The 22,915-nt window shown below is 34.6% G+C and overlaps 1 protein-coding gene across 2 annotated transcripts in view; it reads right to left on the bottom strand.

Moving 5' to 3' along the window:
- LOC143248508 (uncharacterized) overlaps window positions 1-22,915 on the bottom strand; it is a 51,853-nt gene that overhangs the window by 1,375 nt on the left and 27,563 nt on the right. For both annotated transcript variants that reach the window (XM_076496923.1, XM_076496922.1), the window contains exon 2: window positions 2,184-6,657. In XM_076496923.1, coding sequence (XP_076353038.1) covers window positions 2,184-5,865 — 3,682 coding nt within the window. In that variant the 5' untranslated portion in view covers window positions 5,866-6,657. The remainder of the gene's footprint in view (window positions 1-2,183; window positions 6,658-22,915) is intronic.

Genomic DNA, 22,915 nt, shown 5'->3' with positions numbered 1-22,915 from the left:
CTGAAAATTGTAGTGCGTACTGATTTATAGTCGGGCACGACCTGAAAATTGTAGTGCGTACTGATTTATATTCGGGCACGACCTGAAAATTGTAGTGCGTACTGACTTACAGTTGGGCACCAACTGAATATTGTAGTGTGTACTGAATGATAATCGGGCACAATCTGAATATAGTAGTAAATATATATTGTTCTCAAATTATGGGTAAGGTTCATACATTATAGTACGTGTGTATTGCCTGAAAGCCAGGTCGTAGTGTTATAATAAATGTATGTTGCTTTCAAGCCAGAATAATATCCGACCACTATAGTAGGTGTTTTCAGCTTGATAAGATGTGGATACTTAGCAAGAGGAACTCTATCATAATACTTTTTATTTATTAAAACAATTATAACTCTGTAATGGTACACCAGTCAAGTTTCTGTACAATAGATGATAAATATTACTTAAACAAATGTTGAGTTACACCCAATCGAAGTCACTCATCCTTGTTACGTTACACCTATATTACCGAAGTCACTCGCCGTTGTTGCGTTACACCTGTATTAAAAAAATCACTCGTCCTTATTGCGTTAAACCTGTATTAACAAAGACACTCGTCCTTGTTGCGTTAAACCTGTAGTAAAAAGTCACTCGTCCCTGTTGCGTTACACCTCTATTAACAAAGTCACTCGTCCCTGTTGCGTTACACCTCTATTAACAAAGTCACTCGTCCCTGTTGCGTTACACCTCTATTAACAAAGTCTCTCGCCCCTGTTCGTTACACCTCTATTAACAAAGTCACTCGTCCTTGTTGCGTTACACCTGTATTAACAAAGTCACTCGCCCTTCTTGCGTTACACCTGTATTACCAGTTACTCGCCCTTGTTGCGCTACACCTGTATTAACAAAGTCACTCGCCCTTGTTGCGTTAAACCTGTGTTAATAAAGTCACTCGTCCTTGTTGCGTTAAACCTGTATTAGCAAACTCACTCGTCCTTGTTGCGTTAAACCTGTATTAACAAAGTCACTCGTCCTTGTTGCGTTAAACCTGTATTAACAAAGTCACTCGTCCTTGTTGCGTTACACCTGTATTAACAAAGTCACTCGCCCTTCTTGCGTTACACCTGTATTACCAGTTACTCGCCCTTGTTGCGCTACACCTGTATTAACAAAGTCACTCGCCCTTGTTGCGTTAAACCTGTGTTAATAAAGTCACTCGTCCTTGTTGCATTAAACCTGTATTAACAAAGTTACTCGCCCTTGTTGCGTTAAACCTGTATTAACAAAGTCACTCGCCCCTGTTGCGTTACACCTCTATTAACAAAGTCACTCGCCCCTGTTTCGTTACACCTCTATTAACAAAGTCACTCGTCCTTGTTGCGCTACACCTGTATTAATAAAGTCATTCGCTCTTGTTGCGCTACACCTGTATTAATAAAGTCATTCGCTCTTGTTGCGCTACACCTGTATTAATAAAGTCATTCGCTCTTGTTGCGCTACACCTGTATTAACAAAGTCACTCGTCCTTGTTGCGTTAAACCTGTATTAACAAAGTCACTCGTCCTTGTTGCGTTAAACCTGTATTAACAAAGTCACTCGTCCTTGTTGCGTTACACCTGTATTAACAAAGTCTCTCGCCCTTGTTGCGTTAAACCTGTATTAGCAAAGTCACTCGTCCTTGTTGCGTTACACCTGTATTAGCAAAGTCACTCGCCCTTCTTGCGTTACACCTGTATTACCAGTTACTCACCCTTGTTGCGTTAAACCTGTATTAACAAAGTCACTCGTCCTTGTTGCGTTACACCTGTATTCACAAAGTCTCTCGCCCTTGTTGCGTTAAACCTGTATTAGCAAAGTCACTTGTCCTTGTTGCGTTACACCTGTATTAACAAAGTCACTCGTCCTTGTTGCGTTACACGTGTATTAACAAAGTCACTCGTCCTTGTTGCGTTACACCTGTATTACTAGTCCCTCGTACTTGTTGCGTTACATCTCTATTAACAAAGTCACTCGTCCTTGTCTTTGTGTAGATAAGTGCTATCATGTTATTTTTATATTTTAAAAGTGAAAACAAATGAAAATATTTATACATACATAAATAAACAGCAACAACAAAAGAATAAAATATGTCCAACCAATTCACAACTGAGAAGTAAATAGTTAACTAAAAACTTCAGTTGGTGAAAACTAGTTCGTTTTACCTTGTATATCAGCTCCACCTTCTGTGGTAACGGGCTGTACGAGTACTAAGGTGAGATCACATTTATTCAGTCCATTATATTCTTGTTTGTCACAAGTTTGAGGTTCACTGTCCGACATGTGTCGACATGAACTGTTGTTCAGTAAGCAGTCTTTCTTAACGTATTTCATTTGTTTTGAACTTTTGTTGTGGTCACTTGCACTTGAAGATTCATCATCTGAAGTTTCATCACAAGACTTCCTTCTCAAACCCATACTCCAGCTGTATTGTTTACTTTCTGGCAACCAGTCAGTCAGAGCACATCTTGATTTCTGATGCTGGATGTATTCTTTGTCATCTCGATTATTGAGTTGTTTAGAAAACACACAGTCTTTACCATGTCTTGGGTTAATACGTGAAGTGTTGAGTTTATGTTTCTCTTGATTTACACTTTCAGTTGTCTGTCTAGTAGTGTTCTCTCTACTACAGAATTGAACTGGTCTTTCCTTGAAATTGGAATTCCAGTTCCAATTTGTAAAATTGTATTCCATGGGAGAGTTATCGTTACAAACTTCCCCATCCGTACATGATTTGTTCACCACATCCTTTCTTACTTCTAGCGTGTCATAAACGTTACTATTTTCTCTGTTATTTGCAACAGCTAATGACTGGCACATTGTACTTTGTTGACACCAGCATTCATCACGTTGTTGACTCTCATCTCCAGATGACCTGGCTCCTTCTGGCTCTGGCCTAGGAGGGCTGAATTCCTTCTTAGAATCATCAGCTTGTCGTTGTCTTCTTAACCATTTTCTCATACCTGTTGTCCACTGAGGCTGGTTCTGAGGTGTGATTTGTGGTGAAGAGTTTTCAGAAGTATATGCTGAACGCTTTTCATCTGATTCTCCAGTAGTTGAGTCACTAATGAAAACATCTTCCTCATTTTTATTTGGGAATTGGCCAATCATGTATTGTTTATCTAGATTAGAGTCATCTTTGTTTTCTTCCCTGTTCAAAATTCTAAGTTGGTATCGAATGCTTATCTTCTCCTTATCTCTTTGTTTGCGGAATTCGTCTTCAACTTTATTCATCAATTCAATTTCTTTTTCTCGCTCCTTCTCCTTCATTGCTGCTTGCCGGGAAAGCTTCAGTTCTATCTTTTGCCTTTCGTGCTTCCTAATGGTGCTATCAAAGGCAAATCTTTTCTTCTCCTTAGAATGGCCTTTTGTTGTTGATGGATTTCGTTTACATTCTTTGTTAGGGTCGCTAAAGGATCGTGAAGATGCATATTTTGGTAAATACATCATCGGTCCCTTGTCTTGTAATAGAAAAGACTGGACTTCTTGTGTCTGTTTTGAAAATACGTTTGTTCTGTCAGGTTCGTCGTGTGAAGAAGGAAACATAGAGCCTGACAGACTTTTTCTCAAACCTATATTTTCTGTTTCGTGAATTTTATAGATATTGTTTGGTATACTGCGACTTAATGACCAGTTAGGACCTAATCTTGAGTGGGCTTCATCAATGATATTTTTGTTTCCAAATCTGAACGCCTTCTTTATGTTTCTGAGACTGTTAAAATGTTGAGATGTAACCATACCATCTTTGTCTTTCTTTTTGCATTTTCCGTGTTTCCCTTTGTTAAAAGACGAAGAATTGACACCATTGTCACACATAACGTCACTGAGTATTGGTAAAGACTGATGCCCGCCAAACATATTACCTGGAAGTGATAGCTTCGCCTGTGTTAACATGTTTTGAGAACTGTATTTATGTTTCTGATTAGATCCACAGTTATTAACGCTTCCTGTTTCCGAATCCTCAAGATCATTCTGTGGAATCCAAGTCTGTCTGTCCGTAGCTGACATCTCCGGAGAGGAACTTCCCAGAACTTCTGGTCTTTGGTTCGTGTCTATCTTTGGTGGTGCTTCTTCTTTATGTGCAAATTCGCCATCTTGAGAAAATTTTGAATCATCACAGAGGTCAACAATGGATCTTTGGGGAACAGATGATCTGTTCCTTTGATTGATCTTTTCTTCGTGGATGTCCTCCTCGTTGCTGCTGAGGTCTGACTCGTGATGACCTATTATTCGATCAATGTTCAAACACTTCCAGGCTTCTGAAGGAGAAAATTTAGGGATTTCAAGGTGTTTCCTTGGAAGAGTAGGCTTAAGCTGAAGCCTAATGTCAGTGTTATTTTCATCAGAATCACTAAAATGTGATTTGTAGTCTGCATGTTTCACCTCTGTTCTTTCAGATTCATCTGATCTATTATCGAGTGATCTATATACCATATTATAACGACTTAAAGTAGGTGTGTCTGTTCGATCTAATGCAGCCTTTATGCTGTTGTTTAGAACTTCTTGTTGAACTTCAGAATTCGTGTGTTTAGTTGATTTATGACCTCTAAGACACCCTAGTTGATTAGAAATTTCATTTTTAGTAAATTCTATAATTTTCGTTATCTTCTCAGGCTGGTCTGATGCAGAAAATGTGTGAGAAACTACAGCTTTTGTGACAATAGGGTTTTTGTCTCGAGTTTCGGTGGATTTTTTTGGATTGTGGGCCTCAGTTAATATCAATCCCTCAGATCTTTTACATTTTGAGGATACGTTTTCTGAAAAATAAAATTTTCTGGACGAACAACACTCAGTTTTACTTTCAAAATGCTGTCCTCTTCCCTGTTGGTCAGTTTTAGTTTTTTCTGTACTTTTCGAGACTTCTTTACTTCGTTGGAAATGTTTTCTCGCTGCTGCTTCAATCTGTTCTTTGAACGTACCAGCATTTCGATTCTCTGTCTTATTACACACGAGACTCGATGTTGATCGTAACTCGTGAGTTTCCAATGTGATGTTTTTACTGTTAAACACAACGTTTCTCATCTGTTCAAACTTATTATCGGTTGTAACATTTGCCTCTCTTTCCACTTTAGTTGGGTATCTCTCTTGTCTTTCTTTACTCTGACTTTGTTCTGTATTTTCATACAGGTTTTTATTTATATTTTTCGAAATATCTCTGTTTTCTGAAATATTTATCCTAAATGCATCGCTTGAACTCCTGCTGTCTCCATCTCCAGGAACTTCTTGGAGTGTTTCCAACTTACCTCTCTCACTGGATAAAAGAGGTGGTGGCGGAGGAGGTGCAGGTTGTTTCGCTTTCCATTCTTTCCTGTTCGGTTTAAAATGTGTCCCATGTCTAAGTGAATATGGGTCTGATTTATCCTGCCGTCTGTCCGACCGAGGTGGTTCAGGGGCACGGTTTGTCTTCCTCGATTTGATCTTAGCTTTACTGGGACTGACAGCAGCAGCACTTTTAAAGAAGTGTCTTTTCTCCCCACAGTTTTTCTGTTCTATCAAACTGTGACTAATGTCGGGATCACTGTGAGATCTGTGAACGTGATCGGTGTTTCTTTCACGCTCATCTAATCTGGACATCCGTTTTTGTAAAATCCTCAGAACTTCGGAATCAGCTTCTTCTTCTATAAGACTGGGCAGTTTCCGACCACTAATAGTCCCTCCATTTAGAAGGATATTCCCATTTTCAGTAATTCTCAGACACTGGCCAGGTTGTGGAGGAGGTAGGAGTCGGGTTGCAGAAGATCTGTATTTCAATATTCCTTTTTGTTCATTATCTTTTATTTCAAATGATGGTAACATGGAGGAACGGCAGGGAGCAAGATGGACGGAATGGGAACACGTATTACCCATGATGACGCCAGTTATTCTACTTCTTCAATGTAACAAATACTGCACACACATGGCACCAATTCTAAATAATTTTTAACAATACAAATTATTGTTGGAGATCCCAGTTCTAGATCGTTTTAACAACACACAAATTATTGTTGAAGATACCAGTTCTAGATCGTTTTAACAACACAAGTTATTATTAGAGATATCAGTTTTAGATCGTTTTAACAACACAAATTATTGTTGGAGATAACAGTTCTACATGGTTTTAACAACACACAAATTATTGTTGGAGATCCCAGTTCTAGATGGTTTTAACAACACACAAATTATTGTTGGAGATCCCAGTTCTAGATCGTTTTAACAACACACAAATTATTGTTGGAGACACCAGTTCTAGATCGTTTTAACAACACACAAATTATTGTTGGAGATCCCAGTTCTAGATCGTTTTAACAACACACAAATTATTGTTGGAGATCCCAGTTCTAGATCGTTTTAACAACACACAAATTATTGTTGGAGATCCCAGTTCTAGATCGTTTTAACAACACACAAATTATTGTTGGAGATCCCAGTTCTAGATCGTTTTAACAACACACAAATTATTGTTGGAGATCCCAGTTCTAGATGGTTTTAACAACACACAAATTATTGTTGGAGATCCCAGTTCTAGATGGTTTTAACAACACAAATTATTGTTGGAGATCCCAGTTCTAGATGGCTTTAACAACACACAAATTATTGTTGGAGACGGTGAAAAAGATGACACTGACAGTGTTGTAGTCACCAGTGGCTTCATCAGAGCATCTAAAGTTGTTGATTAAAAAAAACAAACGTTAACAAAGCACTTTTCACTCTCATGGTGAAATAGAAATCTGGCCTCTCTTAACAAAACTTTCGACACTTTAAACTTCTCTGTCATTAAACACAAAGGTACATAATTGACTGTCTATGCTGTGCTCACTACAAATATCAAAAACTGGAACTTAACGTCTTATGACCCTTCAGGGGCGTGGTTTATGCAGATTTGAGTTTTTTTCTTAAAAAAAAAGATTAATTGTAAGAAGGTTTCGTTTGAAAATCTGTCGTTCACAGCTAACTAATTATAATGCTTTAAAACAAAGTTATTTACACGAATAACTTCAAGTAGATATGGTTTGTGTTAGGGGATCGTATATTGACGGGTGACATTTCTACAAAAATCCAAGACACAGTTGAGCATGTCTAAGGCATAAATGTAGTTACATATTAGTCCGCCAGGGGAGGGTCAAGGACCGGGATACAGCGTGAACTGAAATTAGCATCACCTTGACAACCAAGTTCCCAGTTCGTTGAAGCGAGAGATGTAACAAGCCTGATTACATAGTGGAATCTGAAATATGTACGACCTTTATTATGAATAGCCCTAACCTCAAAGTGCAGGAAACCACATGTTTGGCCTTTTTTCTGTTAATACGGCGAAAAAACACTTCAAGTATAAGGAAACTTATTCAATAAATTTTAATGTACACACACACGCACATATAATAATCACAACGAGGAAAAACGTGTGTGAAAAACCAACACAAGCGTGAAAGTTACATCCATTGTGTGAGTAAGTTACAATCAGAAAACTGGTGTCACTCATTCACTGCTTCTGTCAGCAGCACTAGAAATTTCTTATTTTCTTCGTGCGACTTTAGAGAGTAAAACATTTTGAGAGATCTAAAAGTCTTTCTTTATATTTTTACCACATACTCCCCAGCGACGGCTCAGGGTTAAGGCTAAAGGCTTGTAACTGGTTTCGATACCTGGGTTGCGCAGAGCACGGATAACTTATTGTGTACTTTTACAGATATCCCGTTTTGTCCTCCAGTGGCTAGCTTAGTATTTTCTTTACACGGTACGATAAAATATATATTCTATTTCAAGTAATTTGTTAACGTAATTAGGTGTAGGACATATACATAAGAGTTACCGTTTGTTTTGTCTTAAAATTTGTATTTGATGTAACCAAGAGAAGTACGATTTTAATTTTACTTTATAAAACAAACAACAAACTGATTCATCTGTTAATAGTGAACACTAGTCTAATTACACTATGTAACAAAATGTTTACTTTTTCTTGTTCCTGGACAGAAAGTGTTATTTTCCAATTGCTTATGCCTAAAGTAAATGGAAAAGACCTATTTTTCTCTTCAAACTTTGCTTTTGTAACCTGGGAGCGTATAAGGAAAACATGATGGGAGACTATATTTGGGGGCTGATACGTGAAAGTGATTTACATTACAGTCGCAAATATCGAAAAACTACTCACTTCTAAACAGTTTTGTATAACTTTAGTATAAATACATGTAAATCTTGATTCATATGTTGTTTTATTCAGACCTTATGTTAATGAAAATGTGCAGATTTGCCCGTTTTTACATAGAAAATAGGTTAATTTCTAAATTTCATTATCCAGGTCACAAAAGCAAAGTTTGAAGGGAATAATGGCCATTTTCTGTACTTTTACAACATAAGCAATTAAGAACTAACACATATTATCCAGGAACAAAATTTGTGTTATACCACTAACGTTTGACCTTTCAGTGTTAGGGATGTGAAATTTGAAAAATGAATTGTCAAACATTCTATGGTTCGCGGGTGGCCTTGGATCAGAAAGGACAAAAGTCACGATAAGCCTGACCTCACTCCTTACGTTCTACCTGGAGGAGCGTTATAAATGTAACAATAAGTTACAGGATAGCCGGTTAACAGTAGACGTACATAAATGTACGCTGGTCTCTCCACGAAATTTCACTCGTACTGCCCCCCCCCCCCAAAGAAAATACCTAAAAGTGGCAACTTCCTCTTTTTTTTTTGGGGGGGGGGTATTTTTCTAGGTATATTCTCTCCCACCCCCTTTCTCACCAAAAACCGAAATCCTGACCACACGCTTAAATGATGGGTATACTTAAACCTGGACGTTTTTCACCAAACAAAATGTTTAACATCATACATCAAGGAAGATCTTAACTTTAGTGTTTACCTTCTAATAAAACTGCTTTGTATAAGATAGTCTAAAATTTAACTAAAAAATATGGTGACAAAATATATTAAAAAATCAAAATTACATTAATACATTTTTAATTATATTTGTTTTACTTACTAAGACGAGATGATTACAAGTCTGATTTTAATTAAGCGTTTAAAATAATTAATTATTCGTACCCAAAATACAGTAACTTCCAAATCAAGAAATTACATTCTGATATTGTAAGAGAATGGTTTATTTATAAAAGTCATACTAATTGTAAACTTGCTCAACCACTATTTACACTAGCCCCTCTAATTTTGGTTTTTTAAGCTAGAGAAGGGACAGTTAGACAACGGCGTCTATCCACAACTTTTAGAATATTTTCTGTTGGCTAAGCGCCTTCCTTCTAATGTATCAGTTCAAACTTAGCACACACACATACATATGACTGTGTGTATATATATATATATATATATATAGTTTCCAGTTTGCCCCTGAAGAAAGAGGGTCCACCTTTGGAAAGTGTTCGTGTTATAAGGCTTTTGTCTCTTTGTATAAGGCTTCTTGAACCTACGTGTTTTCTGACATTATGAATATACAGTATACACATCTATGAGAACACGTAGTTAAAATAGCTTCCAGGAAAAATAAAAATTAGGTGTAAAAAACACGGAAAACACCTTTGTTTCTTTTTTTTAATAGGAAGGATAGTCAACTTTGAAACTTGTATGTTGCAGCGTAAGGCTATACAAGATGATCTCTGCGCTCAGTCCAACGCGAATAATCTAATTTCTGATTTTAATTTAAGCTTACCACTGACCCACAGAGTGCCCGTTTGAAGTTTTGTCGTTATATCTAAAATTTACAACAAAAAACAACCATTAAATGCTAGAACAACAGGGTTGCCATCACATCCAAGTTTTCCGGAAATTTCTTTGATTGCGCAGTAATCAAAATTATCGACAATACTCAAATTTTCATTCCTACAAAGAAATATTTTATTACAACAGAAATAATTTCGTGTTTACTTATATATATCTACAGTTCATCTCTTTATTTTCAAGTATTTACAGTTTTTTCTGGGAGTTTTTTGACTGTTTACAGTTTTCTTCATAATAGTAAATATAACTTAAATAATTGTCCAAAGGCAGATAATGTTAGTTTTGTAGACACGTTTTTAATCGAGAAATGAATTCCAACAAACCTGAACTTGCCATATGCGACCATCTGTAAAGGATGACCAACGACATTATATAACATACCGTATAGTGACTAGTGACATTATGTAATATGGTTACGTTCATTAATTATTGTTTTTTATAAATGTTGACAATTGAAACTTTGGGATTTCTGAATTGAAATGTTATTGTTTTTTTCGTACTATAGTACGATTGGTGTTGTGCCAGGTCCGGCATGGCCTGATTGTTGAAACACTCGACTCTCAATCTGAGAGTTACGGGTTTAAATTCCTGCCACACAAAACAACCTTGCCCTTTCAGCCATGGGAACGTCATAAAGTCACAGTCGAGAATATTATTCGCTGGTAAAGAGTAACCCAAAATCTGGCCGTGGGTGCTGTCGACTGGCTACCTTCCGTCTTGTCTATTACTTCAAATAGGCCTGAAGGCGAAATTCAAAAACAAAAGACTGCTGGCACTTGTCCCTATGGCACCAGTTAGACATATTTCAACATAAAGACAAGAGGTTGTTCTGATATCTAAAATATTAAATATACAATGCGTCATATACACTCTCCTGTTAAAATACTAGCATAAACATTCGTAACTACTAGTAAGTGAAGAGTGTACACCCTTGCACTTCCGCATACTAGCCAATACCAGGTCAGGTGTACAGTAACCGGTTTAGGCCTAACAGACTCTCTCTCTTCTGTATGGATGATCTTGACACAGGAAGCTAGCAATGCAAAAATATAGTTGGAACATACTTATACTTCGTAGTTTTAATAGTACGGATCTTATAACTAAAAACAAAACAATAAATTAAAATAACGTAAACACACAAACACGGCACATCTCAATACAACACTATTACGGAATAAAAACAACTTGAACGTGTGGACTTCGTTTCTTTGTTGAGAATGGAAATTGTTGTTAGTATTAGCGTAGTTGTACTGTGTCCGAAGTCAGTGACGCTTTTACATGTTACTATCAGTGACGAACATAACCTATACTTCTTTTAATAAATACTTACAACAGCTATATTCTAATGTATTTTCTTCTGCAAAACTATTAAAATACTTCACAGAAATACCCAGTTTTATATTCACAGTTAATTACAAATAAACATTAACTATTGAGTAACTTTCCACGTTATTTTTCACAATGAAGTGGTTTATACAGGCTACTGTTTACAATGAAGTAGGCTACACAGATTACTGTTTACAATCAAGTAGGTTATACAGGTTACTGTTTACAATAAAGTAGGTTATACAGGTTACTATTTATAATGAAGTAGGTTATACAGGTTACTTGCTATTTACAATAAAGTGCGTTATACAGGTTACTAATTACAATGAAGTGGGTTATGCAGGTTACTAATTACAATGAAGTAGGTTATACAGTTATTATTTACAGTAAAGTAGGTTATACAGGTTACTTACTATTTACAATAAAGTGCGTTATACAGGTTACTAATTACAATGAAGTGGGTTATGCAGGTTACTAATTACAATGAAGTAGGTTATACAGTTATTATTTACAGTAAAGTAGGTTATACAGGTTACTACTTATAAGGAAGTAGGTTATATAGGTTACTATTTATAATGAAGTGGGTTACACATTAATTAGTGAAGGCTTTTGTACCCCTGCTTTATCTCTAACCAGCATAAATGTTGTAGACGTATTATACATCTATTGATACAACGAAAATGCGTTAGACTAAGCCACACTCTTTAAACAAGAGGTTTTACGTCCCAACTGTGTTAGCGATATACCATAATAATGACTTCTAATTTCGGGTTGTTTTTTTAATAATGCAAAGTCTGCTCGACTAAATTGTATCGCCAATGTTTTATTTCTTCAATTACAATTTCTTGCATGGATTCAATGGCTGGCGATAGGTTTTAACTTCACAAAGAACAGTTAATTTCTCGTACGTGCGACACTTCTGTACCTTTGTCAAAGGAAAAATTCACAAAGCACAGTAATCGACAAACAACTCGCTAATTCAATGATGAACAATATTAATATTCACAAAGATATACATTACAATAATTAAACGAGTAGTTATTGAGATAAAACAACATTTAAATTAATTCACTTAGTATTTCGGAACTGTTAGCTGACCAACTCATTTTGTTTTGTGGATTTATTTTACGAAAACGAAATTACCTCTTTTTTTATTTTATCAACACTTGATTTCATGTTGATAGTGAACTTCTCTTCAGTAGATGGTCGAACGAATGAGTCCACTAATGGGTTTATCCCTAATGATAATCTGGAAGTGGTTTCAACAAGAACCTTGGGTTCTTTAACAGGTTAACTTGTCAAAAAAAATGAAATTCATCTTTCTACATAATTTTCATATAAACCTTGTCTACCATTCTTGTGATGCATCCTAAAATCTTTCTGGTTTATATTAAATAAAGACAACAAGTTGGTCCAGGCGGGTTCTACTATTTAGCATGGATAACCCGAGACGTTTCGGGTAATATTTGGATGTACAGAGAGAGGAAAGTGTGATTGGTTTGATTCTTACAATTACCTATTCACGTTCTAACGGTTTTATCCTGCTATCGACGTACTTCTGTTCATTTCTCATTTATGTTTTTAACATGTTATTATTTTTTGTACCATTCAGTATGTTTCTCATGACTTTATTAATCGTGTCTTTGATGTTTGTTTGTAATTGTTCTATAAATCATATGTATCATTCCTGTATTGTTCTATTAAACCTATACTGAATAAAATTATGCATTTCTTTTCCTGATAAAAATCACACCTTTCTTCTGTTCATCTTCCTAGTGAAGTGGTGCAGTCTAGAAAGAGTGTGGGCTGAGCACAGATGGCCCATTGTGTAGCTTTGTGCTTAACTTTAAACAAAAAAGTCGTACTGTACTCTCGGCCTAATACTATACTATATTTTAAAGAATGTACTCTGGGCCTAATTCTATACTATGTTGAGTCTACTCTATGGAATAGCCATTGTGAAGAATCTGTACTCTTTATTGCAATGAATATCATATTTGTATATAAAAGAAACTCAGTCTATCGCTCTACGTACTATAAGGCTCCCATGGCCAAAGGAAATTTAGAACTTACAAAACACTGTCACCCCATCTAGTGAGGGCCTTTAGACGCGATTTTTGACAAAGCTAGGCAATAATAATGGGTTCCTCGTACCTTCAACATTTTTTGTAATTTGAAAATATTTGATCATGCACACGATAAATTACATATTTGTAATACAATATTTGAATGTATAATGTCCTTATACCTAGGCTATAGCTGTTCAACTTGACTAACATTCATGAGTATTGTCTGGGTAAGGTCCGTGGGAGTATATACCGACTTGTTAAATGACTAGCTAGTTTGATTTTGCACGTGAAGTTACCAATGAATGTACGGTATCATTTTGATTTCCAGATTCACGTCCTATCCAGATTATAGTCACGATGTGCACGTAATAAATTAAAAATTTAATTATATCAAAATGAGAACACAAAGAAATCGTTATCCACGACTTCAGTGGTCTGACTTCAGCAGACAGTGATTTAACTTCCATAGATGTATAGTTATTTTATATATTTGTGTATTGTATTTCTTCAAGGCTGACACTATGTGGTTAGAATCTCGCGTGTCACATATGTTTATACCTCGCAGTATTTATATCAACATTATAGACCACACACAAATTCCCTCGTAAAGCAAATGTACGATAACAACAAATTACTGATTACTGGTTTTTGTCAAATAGCGAGAATGTGTAAAGTTACTTTGTAATTAGCGTCTGTTTGCTTGTTTTTGAATTTCTCGCAAAGCTACACGACGGCTGTCTATGCTAGCCGTTCCTAATTCATCAGTTTAAGACTAGAGGGAAGGCAGCTAGTATCACCATCCATCGCCAACTCTTGTTTATTATAACGCTCCCACCGCTGAAACAGCGAGCATGCTTACTGTGACGGGGATTCGAAACCGCCAGCTTCGGATTACGAATCGAGCGCCCTAACCAATTGGCCATGTGTTTACGCTTATTGCATAATTTTATGCTAAAAGCAAACAAAATAAATGAGCATAAAATTTTGTGAAACTACTGAATAATACGTTGAGACGTTCATATGTTAATCGTTGAGACGTTCATATGTTAATACGTTGATACATTCATATGTTAATACATTGATACATTCATATGTTAATCCGTTAATACATTCATATGTTAATCCATTGAGACATTCATATGTTAATCCGTTGAGACGTTCATATGTTAATCCGTTGAGACATTCATATGTTAATCCGTTGACATATGTTAATACGTTTAGACATTCATATATTTATAGAACTTTTTCAAAACATGCTTCCACCCTAATCATTAAATTTTCACAACATACAACTGTTTGAAATGTACTTAATTTAATGTGAGTGTGTTTGATTTATAAGTATTGGCTTACATAAAAACAAACAGAAGTCAAAACATTATGTATTTGAGCATGTTACTGGCTTTAAACTGTCTCCACTCTGGACTTTCTAACAGTGATGGAAAGTCTATAATCCGTTTTTGTTTGTTACTGTAATTTCTCTTACATCTTGTGTTCACAATGAATACCACAGTTTTCCTGTTACATTCTCATGTTTGAAACCAGTCACTGACGGACAAGTTCACTTAAATGGGAAATTACGATAATAAAAAAAGAAACTTACCTTATGTAGCTGTACAAAAATATTACTTTTAGACGTAGCTAGCGAACTTCACAGCCACATAAACATTATAAAGTTGTAACCAAACTTGCCAGCAGAATAAAACTGAAACGTAACGGGTTACACTGACAGGGAAACTCATTCATTATGCTGTTTTAACCAAAACATTTGACAAATTCTGTACACTAAGTTATGCACACTGAATTAAAATTATATATTTTCACCTGTAAACAAGTAACCACATGGTGTCCGTTCTCTGCTGTGAACTGGCTGTTTACCGAAGCCGTCTTTACCTAGATTATGAACATTTCCATTAACAGATCTGTTATTAAGATGTTTGAAATATTTCCTATTGACCCATATCTACACGTAGGTCAGATTTCCACAACTATTTGTATCAAAGTTACCGCACAAAGACCAGCTAACCTTCTGTCCTAAAATAACACTTCTTCTTTGAAGCTTGTTTTAGTGCTAAGGCGGGGATAACAAAAACAAGGTCAAGTCCATTAAAGATGTAGCTACAACGTTCTGGGTCTTCTCGTTCTTTCTAATGGGTCACTGACATCATTTGAATGTAATATCCATGATATCGCGTAATAAACCTCTTTTTTCTGTTGCAAATAATTCCCAGGGTGTATCATAACCTCGAAAAGCTGATAAACATTTCATACAGGACTGGGGGGGGGTGACATGAAGTTATGTAACTTAAATTTATGTTCGTCTTGCAGAAAGGCCAACTGTCAGATATTTCACAATTAGTAAATTACTTTTAAAAACTGTATATATCTGATCTTCAAAAGCTACAGGATAAAGTATGTTTTTGAAAACGAAAGAAAGAACATGGCGTAGCCTAGTCATTAGCGTGTTAGGGTAAGGAGCTAAGGGTGTAGAGTTTGAGTCTTAATGCTACTGAACACTTTCAACTGTGGTGAACACCTTGTAAAAGCGAGATTCAATCCAGTCTTAATGCTACTGAACACTTTCAACTGTGGTGAACACCTTGTAAAAGTGAGATTCAATCCTGTTATTGAGTTCAAAGAGCCAGGCGAAGACCTTACGGCATCGGGTGTTCATAACTGATTGATTTCCGATCGGTCAGTAGTTAAAACTTAGTGACCGCTACCTGAAATCTAAGAGCCTCAGGCTTGGTTGTTCAGATTAAACATTTCAATTTTAAGACAAATTTATTAAATAAAAATAAAAACAATAAAGTATATTATTATTTATAAACTTAAAGCAGTGGTAAAAATTACAAAAAATATACATTTAAAGTAAAGCTATTTGAAAAGAACTCTTGCTAATGTTTAAGATTGGAAGTTTATTTAAAGTCATTACATTTTCTTTCACCAGGAGGAGGTCATGCTACAATTATCTTCATCTCTAATTGAACTTTGAAATAATCGATGTAAATCATAGTATGTTTGTTATGAGTCGGAAATACAAGAATGTAATGGTTCTTAACATATTCTGATTCAACACTCTTGTGCGTAAGTTTAATGTTTTGTCAGTAAGGGGTTTATACCCTCACGACACATATATACTTGTTACTGTTTGAACAATAAGCATTGGTTGGTTGTTTTCAATTATTTACTTTACTTTTACTAATCAATAAATCGATTTAGTTCAACCTTTACCATCACTGTTTTAGTAGTGACTGTTGATGTCATTCTCATTGCTTTGTATTATGTTGGGTTGTTTTAATTATATATTTGTTGATAGTTGTTGTAATTAGATGTTACAACTCTGTATAATACGCAGGGTCACTTGAGTCAAAGCTAACACTAAAAATTTCTAATAACGTTCAGTGTAATATAATCTACTGAATGGAACTTGTCAAAACTTATGTTTTAGTACGAATGTAGTCATATGAAAACTAAATAACCAGTGCGAAGTTGTCAATATATTAAATGAAGGGTGTAGAGTATCACGATTGTTTGCTGTATTTTTTGTTGGCCCGGCATGGCCAGGTGGTTAAGGTATCAACTTGTAATCCGTGGGTTCGAATTTCCATCACCTCCAATACATACTCGCCCTTTCAGCCGTGGGGGGCGTTATAACGTGACAGTCAATAACACTATTTGTTGGTAAAAGAGTAGCCAAAGAACTGGTAGTGGTTGGTGATAACTAGCTGCTTTCCGTCTAGACTTTCACTGTTAAATTAGGGATGGGCAGTGCAGACAGCCCTCGTGTAGGTTTGAGTGAAATTCAAAATAATCCCGTGCTCCTACATTCTTATGAGTAATTATGGAGAGAGAAAACAAAATAAAAATAAAGAACTCAGCCACAAAATGTCCAATGTTAATATATTAGTAAAAAACTGATTTTTAATGACAGAAACGTTAAGTACTATAAATAAACAATATTAATATAAATATCAAAATAGTGATTAAAACACAATTATAATATAATTATATTATATTATATATTATAATATCCGCAATCAAAATAATTTCTAAATTTATTATAGGGAAAAAATTAGAATTACTTATTTTGACATTTCACATGTTCTGTAGGTGGATAATTTGTATCAAGTCATCCCATAAGTAATGTCCGAAAATTTAATACTAAAATTGCATCATCATTTCTGTCTTTGCAGCAGGCTTTAATGACTAAAATATGTAGAAGAACATGTATAAAAATGTTCAGACAAATAAAAGAAACTAACCCAACTCCACTTTTTCAGATCATTAATCAAGTAAACCCTTATTAACATGGATGTGGCTGAGGAGCCCATTAGGCATATAATGCTTTATGAGTTTAAAAAAAGCAATAGTGCAGCAGAAACTACATGAAACATTCAAGGTGTTTATGGTTCGGAGTCTCAATGAAAGAAAATGTTGAAGGTGGTTTCAGAAGTTCAGATCAGGTGACTACAGCTTAAGTGATGCACCAGATTCAGGCCATCCTGTTGAGTTTAATGATGACTTGTTGCTGGTTGCACTTGATGAAGATTGTGCTGTAACAGTTGAAGAACTAGCACAGAAGCTTAATTCAACTCATTCAACAGTTCACCGTCATCTGCAACAGCTTGTAAAGATATCAAAACTTGGAAAATGGGTCCCCCATGATTTGACAAAAGCCAACCTTAGAGCAAGAGTGGACATTTGCACTTCTCTGCACTCTCAGGAACGTAACTCACCTTTTTTGGACAGGTTAGTGACTGAAGATAAAAAATGGGTATTTTTTATAAAAGTGTTAAGTGCCACAAACAATGGTTCAGTGCAGGTAAAGTGGCTAAAGCACAGCCCAAAATGGACCTCCACCCTAGGAAAGTCTTGTTAAACGTTTGGTGAGATATTGTTGGTATCAAACTTCCCTCTCTACATTATTTTCCTACAAACCCCAATAATTTTATAGGACTGGCATTCAGAAGCTTATGAATCGTTGGTAGGAAGTAATTAATAATAATGGAACATACATTATCGATTAAATAACACTAAAAGAGTTTGAAATACTTTCTCTTTTTCTGAACCTAAAATCGAAAATTACCTAAGTGATGATCTGATGTAAGACATTCTAGTGTTACTAAATAGTAACATCCAAGTGTAGAAGTTAGGAACTATACTGATAATTTAGGATTAGGCTTAATGCAGTAACAAGACAATTAAAAATTGTTAATATAAAAAATACAGAAACAACTTGAATTAATGAAAGTATTGTTTTCATGTCTGTAACTAGGTAACTCTAAGAAAAATAAAGAAACGAGGCTGGAACTAGCGTCTCCATTATTTGCTTCAGTTCTATTTTGATTCCATCTTTAAAGCACTATCAAATTTGTTCAGCCTTTTTTTAAAGAGTCTCTAGATGTAGACTTGAAGATGTAATCTTTGGGTTAACTTGTTTCTGTACTTTCCTGAAGGTCCCTTTTCCCCTTAAAATAACAATGTTTAATTATCTTGTTTCTAAAGTTTTTATTTCCATTTGTGAAGAATAAATTTTAAACTACATACGTGCGTAGGGTGTTTGTCTTATAACAAAGCCACGTTGGTTTATCTGCCGAGCCCACCGAGGGGAAACGTGCATCTGCACTTAGTTGAACGTTACATGTTTTTCAACAGTTTACTGTCACATTGGATTTGTTTTTCCATTCAACTATTATTTACTGAGCCAGGTAGTTTTGTGCCTGGAGTTTCGTGTAAACACGCATTTAACAAACGTTGAGTATAAAGGAACCCGCTCGTAAAAACATCATATATATATAACGTATTAATAACCACGTAAATCGACTTTGAATAAAAAATAATAAACTTTTTAAATATGAGTCACGGAAGTTTCATGTGGTATATCTGTCCAGATCATGATGCAAAATGCCTAAACTATTTTGTTGTATGTAGGCTTGTGAAACAAAAATATGAATAGTAATAATAAAATACGCTCTCACAATTTCAACAGACTACGAAAATTAGTAAAATTATAGAAATCTACTTAAATAATCATCTGCTCACTGAAATGATAACAGAAACCCACGTAAAGACAAGGAACTCGAGAAATAATGAATACTTAACGTGGCTGTTTCAAATTAATGCGAGAAAAGTTGAACAAATAATTTTCCAATAATACGCATTAGTAAAACATCGAATGTTTCCAGTGGCGGGAAGTGACGGATTTAGAAAAGTTTTCCAGGACGAAAAAATAAAGTTTGAATAAAATTTAAAACTGTTTTATGGAATACTCAATACTGCATTCATTACATATGGAATACTCAATACTGCATTCATTACATATGGAATACTCAATACTGCATTCATTACATATGGAATACTCAATACTGCATTCATTACATATGGAATACTTAATACTGCATTCATTAGATATGGAATACTCAATACTGCATTCATTACATATGGAATACTCAATACTGCATTCATTACATATGGAATACTCAATACTGCATTCATTACATATGGAATACTTAATACTGCATTCATTACATATGGAATACTCAATACTGCATTCATTACATATGGAATACTCAATACTGCATTCATTACATATGGAATACTCAATACTGCATTCATTACATATGGAATACTCAATACTGCATTCATTACATATGGAATACTTAATACTGCATTCATTACATATGGAATACTCAATACTGCATTCATTACATATGGAATACTCAATACTGCATTCATTACATATGGAATACTCAATACTGCATTCATTACATATGGAATACTCAATACTGCATTCATTACATATGGAATACTTAATACTGCATTCATTACATATGGAATACTCAATACTGCATTCATTACATATGGAATACTCAATACTGCATTCATTACATATGGAATACTTAATACTGCATTCATTACATATGGAATACTCAATACTGCATTCATTACATATGGAATACTCAATACTGCATTCATTACATATGGAATACTCAATACTGCATTCATTACATATGGAATACTCAATACTCCATTCATTACATATGGAATATTCAATACTGCATTCATTACTGTTCTCTTATAAAACTATAATCAATAATAATAAGGCTGGAGACACTGTTATAAATATATTGTATACACATTCTACTAAAACAATACATTTCCGACTAGTGTAACAATACTTAAATGGTTTCTACATTTCTGCCACGCTTGGATGTATTTGATAAGCTTACGTTGATAACAATGAAAAACTTAGAAAATTTTAAATGGTGGAAATCTCGACTTTGAAGAACCTAGTTAAAAATAGCCCTAAAACCTTCACACAGGGTTTTTTTAAGTAGCTGTGCATAGGTTTTGGCACACCATACTTAGTCGCTTATACTATACGCTTCGGTGCTTGAATAGAGTCAAAGAGAAATCCATCCAGTAACGATGAAAAAGTGATAAAATCTCTTTTAAGAATAAGCATAGAAATAGCTGTATGACCAGCGCGAGAGCTCATTTTTAGTAGGTTTCAAAAAAATATTCATAGTTGCGTTTACTGTAGCCTTGTGAAATAAGAATGATATGAAAATAATAATAACAAATGGAAACATTTGGATTTCATCTGACACTCAGAAAGTCATGTTTTTATCAGTACTCTAGCAGTCTTGATGTAAAAAGTTTTGAAGTGTTGTGTCAAAACCAAGTCTGCTTTATAAGATGTTTTTGTCCTTATGTTAGAAATTTTGTGAAAATTCTGGGTTCGTGATACCTTAACATCTTAGTATTAATGTCCAAACATCATACTGAGGACTTGAATGTTAACTTCAAGGACAGATTTGCTGTCTCTCCCATTGATATAATGTATCCTAATTATGTTATTATTATTGTTTTCTGTGTGAGAGAGAGCAACTACCTTTCCACACGTGGCTGCAGACAGTGAAAAGAGGTAAAGATGTGGGACGTTGAGGGCGAGATCACCGCTTTTTGTCTTTATTTCTTCTTTTAGAAATATGTTAGGACAGCGAAGTTGAGGTTAAACTGGATAGACAGTGTACCCCCACACTTCCGCCAGTACCTCTACAAACCAAACCACATTACATGATGGCCCACCTTACGATTTGTACACCGGTGTTGGATATTTGTGTTGTTTTTCAATCTGGCACTTTCAATAAAATTACATTTAATTATATTTTATCTAAGGTTTGAACATACTGTTTAAAAATCACGCTGTCCTTCCATTGGATTTAATCATTTTTATAGAAGTTGTAGTTGTTCTTATTTTACTTATGTATATATATTTACTACCGTAATGGTAGTTTAAACGGACATACTTTTAAATATATTCTAAGATCTTAACATGAGAATTTTGTTCAAGTCCTAAAGCCTAACAAGTATTCCAGCATATAAATGAAAACGAGAAACGTGCGGCTACATTATACTATCTTTTAGTTTGTTACACTTCCTGAGATAGATACGTCAGAAAATAGTTAACAATTGTTAGCACTTCACGATCATTCATTTTTTATTTGGATGACATGTAGAGCAAACAAACGTGTTTTACTTCGCTGTTTCCTATAGGAAAATAAAAGTAGGAAAGGACGAATTTCGTCATGATCTAGCATATTGTTTATTTACACCGTGTGAAGAAGAAACGGCCGAAATACAAAATAATTCTAAGTCGTGAACTTGCCTAATAATACAAAGGTAGATGTGGCACGCGAAAACGGATATAAAACCGTTAAAGGCGTTTCAAAAACGTTCTGTTTGTTTCTCGAGTTCCCAATAAATAACCACTTATTTATGTGATTTTTTATATTATTTGGATAAAAAAAGAAGATATGACGCTTCAATTTGATGTTTAACCCTAAAAAGTTTCCGTACCGAAACAGCTAAATTATATTTTATAATTTACGTGCTATTTTAGTAATTATTTACGGGATCGTACGCACAATATTTGAAATAGAGGGATATTCTTTATGAGTTCAAAAGCACAATATGCACGCAAAAGATCTTAATGTTGGGGGGCCTTAGGAACAGCCACTCCTAAGGAAATCTGTATAAAATTGGTGCTATAACTGAAAGTAATTTTGCATGAAATATTTCTTACACAATTTCATAGTTAATTACGTAAAATACATAAACAGCCAATGAAAAGTTGACAAATCATCATTCTGTTGTAACAGTGTATAGCTGAGTTATGATTAAGTTAACATGAATATTCATGTTTTATTATAGTAACGTACTGTACTATCTACATGCAGAATAGTTACTAACTGTCAACTTATACTACTGTTTTAAGTAGTAGCAAAATGGCTTCGGCATCCAATTACGAAGTGTCAACAGAGGACATTGGATGTAACTGTTTAAAACAACGAAACAAAAACTAAAACTAGATCAGAAAAATGCAGACTGTAGAAATTAAATACCACAAGTATATACGTATATAATTATATATCTATAAATATATAAATATATATATCTATATAAATACATAACTATATAAATATATATCTGTATAAATACATAACTATATAAATACATATCTATATAAATACATAACTATATAAATATATATCTGTATAAATACATATCTATATAAATACATAACTATATAAATATATATCTATATAAATACATAACTATATAAATATATAACAATAATATATAATTGGTTAACATTATTACAAAAACTGTGGCTGCGGTCGAACACCTACGATTCCTAACCCTCTTCCTGCTAGTGTGTGATTTCGAACAATTTTTAAAATCCTAGTGAAGATTCAACAAACTGTTGTTGAAAGGGACACTTTCTG

This window comes from Tachypleus tridentatus, chromosome 4 (assembly GCF_004210375.1).
Source record: "Tachypleus tridentatus isolate NWPU-2018 chromosome 4, ASM421037v1, whole genome shotgun sequence".
Lineage (NCBI taxonomy): Eukaryota > Metazoa > Arthropoda > Merostomata > Xiphosura > Limulidae > Tachypleus > Tachypleus tridentatus.
This window is presented reverse-complemented; position numbering and strand designations above follow the sequence as displayed.